At 44.0% G+C, this 12,320-nt stretch overlaps 1 protein-coding gene across 4 annotated transcripts in view; it reads right to left on the minus strand.

The window, feature by feature from the left end:
* Window positions 1-1,075: 1,075 nt before the first annotated feature.
* The window catches only part of LOC139552820 (sister chromatid cohesion protein PDS5 homolog B-like), a 95,117-nt gene continuing 83,872 nt past the window's right edge, over window positions 1,076-12,320 (minus strand). For all 4 annotated transcript variants that reach the window (XM_071364881.1, XM_071364880.1, XM_071364883.1 and 1 more), the window contains 2 exons: window positions 10,512-10,644; window positions 1,076-2,503 (listed from right to left, as the gene is read on the minus strand). In XM_071364881.1, the coding sequence (XP_071220982.1) occupies window positions 2,471-2,503; window positions 10,512-10,644 (166 nt within the window). In that variant the 3' untranslated portion in view covers window positions 1,076-2,470. The remainder of the gene's footprint in view (window positions 2,504-10,511; window positions 10,645-12,320) is intronic.

Raw genomic sequence — 12,320 nt, forward strand, 5'->3', positions numbered from 1 at the left:
ATAGAGCAAATACACTTGTAAGACCAGCACATGTCAGTGTTCCTCAGTAAAGCAGCTATCAGCAACATCAGTGCCAGTAATAAAAGACAAGTGGTGGAGAACAAACAAAACAGTACATTTCTTTTTGTTATACATATGTAAGTACACTGTTTATGCCTTTCCCTAACCTCACTGAAACTATACCTAATCTTGACCATCGCCTAGCTTCTAAACCTTAACCCTTAATTTAGACCACTGACAAACCATACGTTTACAATTCCTTTTTAGTATCCTCTCATTCCAGGTTTGAAGAGTTCTGTGAGCAACTGAGGCAGAAGCTGAAGAAGGGGTAGAAGGGAGGTCTGGGGGGCATGGAGAACCTGAGATGAATAATGCTTCCATAATGCTTTCCAGGGTTGGGGTCAATTACACTTCAATTTATAAAGTAAACCAAACTTCAATTCAAATTCAAAATGTTCCCAATTTAAAAAACATTTGAGTATTTGAATTCCTGAACTTCCTGAATTGACCCCAGTCCTGATGCTTTCATTTGGACTCATATCAAATCAATCAACCAGGGGGACTGTGCTGCAGTACGCTGTAGACATCCGACTCCATCACGAGAAGTGTGGATGGAAAACCACCCAGAGGGGACGACATGCCCTCTCCCCTCCAGGAGTTTCCCTCACCCGAAGCTGCAGAAGAGTGGGTTGCTGTTCAGGAAACCAGGGTGGTCTTAAAGGCCCACATCAACCAGGCACGCAGCATAAATCACCCTCCCTACACTCTGTGAACCTCTCTTTGGGAATGAGTTCGATTGGTGTCCGTCTGTTTTTCATCCAGGTGGATGAGACAGACAAAAGAGATAAGAAAATGATAACATATGACAATAAAAACACTTAACTGTACTTTTCACTAACTAGAGGCCAGTTCCCATAGCAACTAATCCCACGTGTTAATAAGCCTGCACCCTAATCCCTACATACTGCTTTACTTTGTAAACGGTCTCCAGAGGATTGAGGAAGTTGCAGTGTGTAGGAGTGACAAAAACAACACAATGTGAGTGTATACATTACATAAAGAAAACCACAGAAAGTCCCGTTGTATGGACAACTTTATTAATACGACAGAGACAGACAGGAGCTGACTGGGTGGATGTGACGACGTGATCTGCATCTCAAACGGCACGGGTTCCCCATCTAGTGCACAACATTTGACCAGGGACCTTTGAGTTGACTGAGAACACGTTCTCATTTACAGCAACGACCTGGGGAATAGTTACAGGGGAGAGGAGGCGGGGATGACTGAGCCAATTGGAAGCTGGGGATGATTAGGTGACCGTGATGGTATGAGGGTCAGATTGGGAATTTAGCCAGAACACCGGGGTTAACACCCCTACTCTTATGATAAATGGGGTGCCATTTGGGACATAGAGCAAGTCTCTAACGCAGCGTTATCCAGACTAAAACCACATCTGATCGCAGCAGGAGGTGCCAGCCAGGTGTCAAATGGAACGAACACTAAAACCACATCTGATCGCAGCAGGAGGTGCCACCCAGGTGTCAAATGAAACGAATACTAAAACTTTATTGATTTATAATAAACATTCAACATTCCGACACAATTCTGAAATTTTCTCCCAGAGGGTTTAAAAAGAACAAAACGACAACTCAACAAGGCGTGAATATACAATGCTGTAAACAAACCAATTGACTTTTTTTGTTGTTAAAAAACTACAAAAGGAAAAATTACATGATTGACTTCACAAAAAAGAGTAAAATAGAAAATGTACGGGAAATCTAAAGTCAGGATTTCAGGCGAAGTCAGGGTTTCAGACGAAGTCAGGGTTTCAGACGAAGTCAGGGTTTCAGGCGAAGTCAGGATTTCAGGTGAAGTGGACACAGAGGGGAACATGACAAAAAGACAATATTGCCAAAAGGCCTTGTTTAAAAACTGATTTCATTTTGAAGGTAAAACAAGTAGCGCACTTTCAGATCCGGGGACAAAATAACACCCTATTCCCTATACAGTGCACTATTGTTGACCAGAGACCAAAGTAGAGCACTATATATAGGGAATACGGTAGCATTTGGAACAGACAGGAGCTAAAAGCTATACAACAGCACCCAGTCAGTCAATCAACAAAACAACCATAACACAGACATGAAAGATACTATTTACAACTCATGGGATCTTCATCAGCTGAGATCTCTCTCTCGAACAGATGTGGCGAACAATATCACAATGCATCACAAAAACAACTTACGGTTATTGATACTGATGTTATAAGAGTGTGTGTGTGTGTGTGTGTGTGTGTGTGTGTGTGTGTGTGTAACGGTAGGAGCGTCAGCGTATGAAAAGTTCAGAAAAGTCTAATCTCCATCCCTCCCATCTTCCATCTCTCCTTCGCTCCCTCTCTCCTTTAGAGAAGGCAAGACAAGTGTCCAAGGATCAACTCCACCTCTCTCTCCCTTTTTTTCTTGTCCTCCGTTCATCTTTTTCTTCCTCCGGTCTTCCGTCGACCCTGTGGAATCAGAGAGTCAGTCAGTCAGATGTTTAACCAATCAACAGTCAGTCTGATGTTTAACCAACTAATACTCAACATACACTATATATACACAGAAGTGTGTGGGGTGGACACCCCTTCAAATGAGTGAATTCGGCTATTTCAGCCCGTTTCTGACAGGTGTATAAAATTGAGCACACAGCCATGCAATCTCGATACACAAACACTGGCAGTAGAATGGCCCGTACTGAAGAGCTCAGTGACTTTCAACGTGACACCGTCATAGGATGCCACCTTTCCAACAAGTCAGTTCATCACATTTCTGCCCTGCTAGAGCTGCCCCAGTCAACTGTAAGTGCTGTTATTGTGAAAACGTCTAGGAGCAACAACGGCTCAGCTATGAAGTGGTAGGCCACACAAGGTCACAGAACCGGACCGCTGAGTGCTGAAGGGCGTAGCACGTAAAAATTGTCTGTCCTCGGTTGCAACACTCACTACTGAGTTCCAAACTGCCTCTGGAAGCAACGTCAGCACAAGAACTGTTCGTCAGGAGCTTCATGAAATGGGTTTCCATGGCCCAGCAGACGCACACAAGCTTAAGATGCCAAGTTAAAGTAGACAGATTTTATTTAAAAAAACTGTTGATGCAATATGAAAAAGAAATGGGTGGTGGAGATTAATCACAAACCCAAATTCAGAATCTTTTGTTTAAGGATGAATTAATGTGTGTGAAATATATAATGTATAACTGAACTAAAAGCAAGAGATCGCTATCGTCCCTGAGTATCAAAGCAGGTCGGTATTGTGGTGAAATGGAAGAGGAAGGACTAACTATTGTGACCTTGAAGAAAAAGAGAACAAAACATTTGATCCTCTATTGCCCTTTTTACCACGACATGCCCCTGTCCTTATTCCAGAAAGACCACCAGATATACCCTGGTATTATGTAGCTGAGGAGACAGACCACCAGATATACCCTGGTATTATGTAGTCATGATGAGACAGACCACCAGATATACCCTGGTATTATGTAGCTGAGGAGACAGACCACCAGATATACCCTGGTATTATGTAGTCATGATGAGACTGACCACCAGATATACCCTGGTATTATGTAGCCATGAGGAGACAGACAACCAGATATATCCTGGTATTATGTAGTCATGAGGAGACAGACCACCAGATATACCCTGGTATTATGTAGTCATGAGGAGACAGACCACCAGATATACACTGGTATTATGTAGCCATGAGGAGACAGACCACCAGATATACACTGGTATTATGTAGTCATGATGAGACAGACCACCAGATATACCCTGGTATTATGTAGTCATGATGAGACAGACCACCAGATATACCCTGGTATTATGTAGCCATGAGGAGACAGACAACCAGATATATCCTGGTATTATGTAGTCATGAGGAGACAGACCACCAGATATACCCTGGTATTATGTAGCCATGAGGAGACAGACCACCAGATATACCCTGGTATTATGTAGTCATGAGGAGACAGACCACCAGATATACCCTGGTATTATGTAGTCATGAGGAGACAGACCACCAGATATACACTGGTATTATGTAGCCATGAGGAGACAGACCACCAGATATACACTGGTATTATGTAGCCATGAGGAGACAGACCACCAGATATACCCTGGTATTATGTAGTCATGAGGAGACAGACCACCAGATATACCCTGGTATTATGTAGCTGAGGAGACAGACCACCAGATATACCCTGGTATTATGTAGCCATGAGGAGACAGACAACCAGATATATCCTGGTATTATGTAGCCATGAGGAGACAGACCACCAGATATACCCTGGTATTATGTAGCCATGAGGAGACAGACCACCAGATATACCCTGGTATTATGTAGTCATGAGGAGACAGACCACCAGATACAGTGGGGAGAACAAGTATTTGATACACTGCCGATTTTGCAGGTTTTCCTACTTACAAAGCATGTAGAGGTCTGTAATTTTTATCATAGGTACACTTCAACTGTGAGAGACGGAATCTAAAACAAAAATCCAGAAAATCACATTGTATGATTTTTAAGTAATTAATTAGCATTTTATTGCATGACATAAGTATTTGATACATCAGAAAAGCAGAACTTAATATTTGGTACAGAAACCTTTGTTTGCAATTACAGAGATCAGACGTTTCCTGTAGTTCTTGACCAGGTTTGCACACACTGCAGCAGGGATTTTGGCCCACTCCTCCATACAGACCTTCTCCAGATCCTTCAGGTTTCGGGGCTGTCGCTGGGCAATACGGACTTTCAGCTCCCTCCAAAGATTTTCTATTGGGTTCAGGTCTGGAGACTGGCTAGGCCACTCCAGGACCTTGAGATGCTTCTTACGGAGCCACTCCTTAGTTGCCCTGGCTGTGTGTTTTGGGTCGTTGTCATTCTGGAAGACCCAGCCACGACCCATCTTCAATGCTCTTACTGAGGGAAGGAGGTTGTTGGCCAAGATCTCGCGATACATGGCCCCATCCATCCTCCCCTCAATACGGTGCAGTCGTCCTGTCCCCTTTGCAGAAAAGCATCCCCAAAGAATGATGTTTCCACCTCCATGCTTCACAGTTGGGATGGTGTTGTTGGGGTTGTACTCATCCTTCTTCTTCCTCCAAACACAGCGAGTGGAGTTTAGACCAAAAAGCTCTATTTTTGTCTCATCAGACCACATGACCTTCTCCCATTCCTCCTCTGGATCATCCAGATGGTCATTGGCAAACTTCAGACGGGCCTGGACATGCGCTGGCTTGAGCAGGGGGACCTTGCGTGCGCTGCAGGATTTTAATCCATGACGGCGTAGTGTGTTACTAATGGTTTTCTTTGAGACTGTGGTCCCAGCTCTCTTCAGGTCATTGACCAGGTCCTGCCGTGTAGTTCTGGGCTGATCCCTCACCTTCCTCATGATCATTGATGCCCCACGAGGTGAGATCTTGCATGGAGCCCCAGACCGAGGGTGATTGACCGTCATCTTGAACTTCTTCCATTTTCTAATAATTGCGCCAACAGTTGTTGCCTTCTCACTAAGCTGCTTGCCTATTATCCTGTAGCCCATCCCAGCCTTGTGCAGGTCTACAATTTCATCCCTGATGTCCTTACACAGCTCTCTGGTCTTGGCCATTGTGGAGAGGTTGGAGTCTGTTTGATTGAGTGTGTGGAAAGGTGTCTTTTATACAGGTAACGAGTTCAAACAGGTGCAGTTAATACAGGTAATGAGAGGAGAACAGGAGGGTGTCTTAAAGAAAAACTAACAGGTCTGTGAGAGCCGGAAATCTTACTGGTTGGTAGGTGATCAAATACTTATGTCATGCAATAAAATGCAAATTAATTACTTAAAAATCATACAATGTGATTTTCTGGATTTTTGTTTTAGATTCCGTCTCTCACAGTTGAAGTGTACCTATGATAAAAATTACAGACCTCTAAATGCTTTGTAAGTAGGAAAACCTGCAAAATCGGCAGTGTATCAAATACTTGTTCTCCCCACTGTATACCCTGGAATTATGTAGCTGAGGAGACAGACCACCAGATATACCCTGGTATTATGTAGCTGAGGAGACAGACCACCAGATATACCCTGGTATTATGTAGCTGAGGAGACAGACCACCAGATATACCCTGGTATTATGTAGCCATGAGGAGACAGACCACCAGATATAACCTGGTATTATGTAGCTGAGGAGACAGACCACCAGATATACCCTGGTATTATGTAGTCATGATGAGACAGACCACCAGATATATCCTGGTATTATGTAGCCATGAGGAGACAGACCACCAGATATACCCTGGTATTATGTAGCTGAGGAGACAGACCACCAGATATACCCTGGTATTATGTAGTCATGATGAGACAGACCACCAGATATATCCTGGTATTATGTAGCCATGAGGAGACAGACAACCAGATATACCCTGGTATTATGTAGCCATGAGGAGACAGACAACCAGATATACCCTGGTATTATGTAGCCATGAGGAGACAGACAACCAGATATACCCTGGTATTATGTAGCCATGAGGAGACAGACAACCAGATATACCCTGGTATTATGTAGTCATGAGGAGACAGACCACCAGATATACCCTGGTATTATGTAGTCATGAGGAGACAGACCACCAGATATACCCTGGTATTATGTAGCTGAGGAGACAGACCACCAGATATACCCTGGTATTATGTAGCCATGAGGAGACAGACCACCAGATATACCCTGGTATTATGTAGTCATGAGGAGACAGACCACCAGATATACCCTGGTATTATGTAGCTGAGGAGACAGACCACCAGATATACCCTGGTATTATGTAGCTGAGGAGACAGACCACCAGATATACCCAGATATACCCTGGTATTATGTAGTCATGAGGAGACAGACCACCAGATATACCCTGGTATTATGTAGCCATGAGGAGACAGACCACCAGATATACCCTGGTATTATGTAGCTGAGGAGACAGACCACCAGATATACCCTGGTATTATGTAGTCATGAGGAGACAGACCACCAGATATACCCAGGTATTATGTAGCTGAGGAGAGAGACCACCAGATATACCCTGGTATTATGTAGCTGAGGATACAGACCACCAGATATACCCTGGTATTATGTAGTCATGAGGAGACAGACCACCAGATATACCCTGGTATTATGTAGCCATGAGGAGACAGACCACCAGATATACCCTGGTATTATGTAGCCATGAGGAGACAGACCACCAGATATACCCTGGTATTGTGTAGCTGAGGAGACAGACCCCTAGATATACCCTGGTATTATGTAGTCATGAGGAGACAGACCCCTAGATATACTCTGGTATTATGTAGCCATGAGGAGACAGACCACCAGATATACCCTGGTATTATGTAGCCATGAGGAGACAGACCACCAGATATACCCTGGTATTATGTAGCTGAGGAGAGAGACCACCAGATATACCCTGGTATTATGTAGCTGAGGATACAGACCACCAGATATACCCTGGTATTATGTAGCTGAGGAGACAGACCACCAGATATACCCTGGTATTATGTAGTCATGAGGAGACAGACCACCAGATATACCCTGGTATTATGTAGCCATGAGGAGACAGACCACCAGATATACCCTGGTATTATGTAGCCATGAGGAGACAGACCACCAGATATACCCTGGTATTATGTAGTCATGAGGAGACAGACCCCTAGATATACTCTGGTATTATGTAGCCATGAGGAGACAGACCACCAGATATACCCTGGTATTATGTAGTCATGAGGAGACAGACCCCTAGATATACCCTGGTATTATGTAGTCATGAGGAGACAGACCCCTAGATATACCCTGGTATTATGTAGCCATGAGGAGAGAGACCACCAGATATACCCTGGTATTATGTAGCTGAGGATACAGACCACCAGATATACCCTGGTATTATGTAGCCATGAGGAGACTGACCACCAGATATACCCTGGTATTATGTAGTCATGAGGAGACAGACCACCAGATATACCCTGGTATTATGTAGTCATGAGGAGACAGACCACCAGATATACCCTGGTAATATGTAGCTGAGGAGACAGACCACCAGATATACCCTGGTATTATGTAGTCATGAGGAGACAGACCACCAGATATACCCTGGTATTATGTAGCTGAGGAGACAGACCACCAGATATACTCTGGTATTATGTAGCCATGAGGAGACAGACCACCAGATATACCCTGGTATTATGTAGTCATGAGGAGACAGACCCCTAGATATACTCTGGTATTATGTAGTCATGAGGAGACAGACCACCAGATATACCCTGGTATTATGTAGCCATGAGGAGACAGACCACCAGATATACCCTGGTATTATGTAGCCATGAGGAGACAGACCACCAGATATACCCTGGTATTATGTAGATGAGGGGACAGACCACCAGATATACCCTGGTATTATGTAGCTGAGGATACAGACCACCAGATATACCCTGGTATTATGTAGTCATGAGGAGACAGACCACCAGATATACCCTGGTATTATGTAGCCATGAGGAGACAGACCACCAGATATACCCTGGTATTATGTAGATGAGGGGACAGACCACCAGATATACCCTGGTATTATGTAGCCATGAGGAGACAGACCACCAGATATACCCTGGTATTATGTAGATGAGGAGACAGACCACCAGATATACCCTGGTATTATGTAGCCATGAGGAGACAGACCACCAGATATACCCTGGTATTATGTAGCTGAGGAGACAGACCACCAGATATACCCTGGTATTATGTAGCTGAGGAGACAGACCACCAGATATACCCTGGTATTATGTAGATGAGGGGACAGACCACCAGATATACCCTGGTATTATGTAGATGAGGAGACAGACCACCAGATATACCCTGGTATTATGTAGCCATGAGGAGACAGACCACCAGATATACCCTGGTATTATGTAGTCATGAGGAGACAGACCACCAGATATACCCTGGTATTATGTAGCCATGAGGAGACAGACCACCAGATATACCCTGGTATTATGTAGTCATGAGGAGACAGACCACCAGATATACCCTGGTATTATGTAGTCATGAGGAGACAGACCACCAGATATACCCTGGTATTATGTAGTCATGAGGAGACAGACCACCAGATATACCCTGGTATTATGTAGTCATGAGGAGACAGACCACCAGATATACCCTGGTATTATGTAGTCATGAGGAGACAGACCACCAGATATACCCTGGTATTATGTAGCCATGAGGAGACAGACCACCAGATATACCCTGGTATTATGTAGCCATGAGGAGACAGACCACCAGATATACCCTGGTATTATGTAGTCATGAGGAGACAGACCACCAGATATACCCTGGTATTATGTAGCTGAGGAGACAGACCACCAGATATACCCTGGTATTATGTAGCTGAGGAGACAGACCCCTAGATATACCCTGGTATTATGTAGCCATGAGGAGACAGACCCCTAGATATACCCTGGTATTATGTAGCCATGAGGAGACAGACCCCTAGATATACCCTGGTATTATGTAGCTGAGGAGACAGACCACCAGATATACCCTGGTATTATGTAGCTGAGGAGACAGACCCCTAGATATACCCTGGTATTATGTAGCCATGAGGAGACAGACCCCTAGATATACCCTGGTATTATGTAGTCATGAGGAGACAGACCACCAGATATACCCTGGTATTATGTAGTCATGAGGAGACAGACCACCAGATATACCCTGGTATTATGTACTCTATATTATATTAATGCCCACGATTTTGTAATGAGATGTTCAACGAGCAGGTGTCCACATACTTTTGGTCATGTAGTGTTGGATTCTGGAGTAAACTTTGAACATTGTTATACTCAGAGTATAGGATCATTAGATACACAAGAGACATGAGGTATACCATAATGAAGTTTGGGAGGGGCTGAGTGCAGGAAAAACAATCACATGTGACAGTACTGATAAGGGGAGAAACCATTTGAAGGCTCATATCACTTAGTTCCCTGCTTAGCAGGAAGGATGCAATGTTTAGAAATAAGGAGGAGACTCCACCCAAAGTGGGGAATGAATACCACCATGGTGGAAGCCATGTCTTTTGTCTGAATACAGCTGTGTCGACCCTTGGTTCAGCTTCTCTAGTGTCCGTGAGTTTTTTACTCTGAATAGTGAAGAACAAACAGCCAGACAGTCTGACATTTAACCAACTAACATTCAACATAAGAACAAACAGCCAGAAAACAAGGGTCAATTGCATTTAAATCCCAGTTCAATCCAGAAAGTAAACCAAATTCAAATTCCACCTCTTGCTAATTGAAAAGGAAAAAAGAGAATTGGAATTTCAGTGTTCTTCCTGAATTGACCCCCACCCTGAAAGACAGAGCTGGTCAGAACATACAAGATACCAAAAGGGTTGAGTTTCTGCATATCCAATTGGGGGTTAAAGGGTTTCGGGTTAGGGGTGAAAGGTTAGGGGTCAGAGTTGAAGTTTCCTTTACTTTAGGAGTGGTCTGTTCTTCCTCCTTCTCCACTTCCTCCTGCTCCTCCTCTTCTTCCTCAGCCGGTGTCTCCATCTCCTCCTCAGACTCCTCTTTGGCTGCTGGTGGTGCTGCTGCCTTACCACGGCCACGCCTACAGGACAGGGGAGAAGGCTGGTTTAGACACACACAAGGACATACACACAAGGGCTGCACACACTCATACACACGCAAACAAATGCAAAACATTTGTTTCACGTACACTAGGGATGTAACGTTTCACCAACACTTATCGGTCCCTGGTTCAAATGTTTAAGATACAAGTGCATCGGTCCATGGACCCCAAACCGATCCAAAACAGGAAGTAAAAGACGCAAAACAATACTTAAGCACGGAAAGCGCACATAGAACAGATCTACCGCTTCTTAGACTTGCTTTTAATGAGAATTACAGATCTATAACTCACATTTCTATCTGAATTTGGTTGGGTCATATATATATATATATTCATTGGCTATGTCATTGCTAATTTATAAATATTAATACATTACTAGCTCAAACACTTAATCTCTGTTAATTAGTGGGCGATGGAGATTTCAGATCCAAAGAGGGGGGGGGACAAAAAGGATACATTGGATACATTGCCCCCCCCCCTATTCTGATAGTGGGCTGGTAGATGCCTAGTTTCCCTTATGGATCAGATCAAGTACATTGCCCCCCCCTATTCTGATAGTGGGCTGGTAGATGCCTAGTTTCCCTTATGGAGCAGATCAGGTACATTGTCCCTCCCTATTCTGATAGTGGGCTGGTAGATGCCTAGTTTCCCTTATGGAGCAGATCAGGTACATTGTCCCTCCCTATTCTGATAGTGGGCTGGTAGATGCCTAGTTTCCCTTATGGATCAGATTTGCACATTTTGGTGAATATTCAGAGGTGGAAACGTTCCGTGGGATTTAACGGAAATATATGCAAATTAATATTAATACGATTTAAATGTAGATGTTTTTTTGCATTATATATATTTACCATATCATATGGAGACAGAAACATAAACCTTTTCATAAGTAGACAATTGCAAATTATTAAACCCTTCCAATAGAAAAAAAACAAAAACAATTTAGTTAGGAATTGAATTTTAATTAAATGACTTGACTCTTCACATGGGATGATTTCACTGAACAACAAGAGAAAGGGAATATTGAATGATCCCCAATGATCCATCGCATCTCCAAAAAACGTTTTCAACATACATTTGTAAAATGATAGTCTAGAAACTAAAGCTTTGGTTGTCTTCCTCTCAGGCTTCCGTGTCTTCTCTCCTGGACCTCCTCAATGGCCATCTCTTGAACATCAGACTCCGAGGCCTCATCTTCACTGTCACTTTCCAACCTGGTTGAGAATGGCTCGTTGTCAGGCTCAAAAAGCCTTAAATTTGCCCGGATGGCCACCAATTTTTCAACCCTTGTATTGGTCAGCCTGTTGCGTGCTTTGGTGTGTGTGTGTGTGTTCCCAAACAAGGACCAGTTGCACTCTGAGGCGGCTGATGTTGGTGGGATGTGGAGGAAGATGGAGGAAACAGGGGAAAGAGCCTCAGATCCACAAAGTCCCTTCCACCAGGTGGCTGATGAGATATGTTGGCACGACTGCCATATTGCATCTCCATCCCAAAGCCCTTGCTTGGAAGTGTACTTCGCCAGACTGCCAAGAACCTTGCCCTCATCCAGGCCAAGGTGGCGAGACACGGTAGTGATGACACCATAGGTCTTGTTGATCTCCGCACCAGACAGGATGCTCTTGCCAGCATACTTGGGGTCCAACATGTACGCTGCG

Source organism: Salvelinus alpinus, chromosome 24, assembly GCF_045679555.1.
Source record: "Salvelinus alpinus chromosome 24, SLU_Salpinus.1, whole genome shotgun sequence".
NCBI classification, from domain to species: Eukaryota; Metazoa; Chordata; class Actinopteri; order Salmoniformes; family Salmonidae; genus Salvelinus; species Salvelinus alpinus.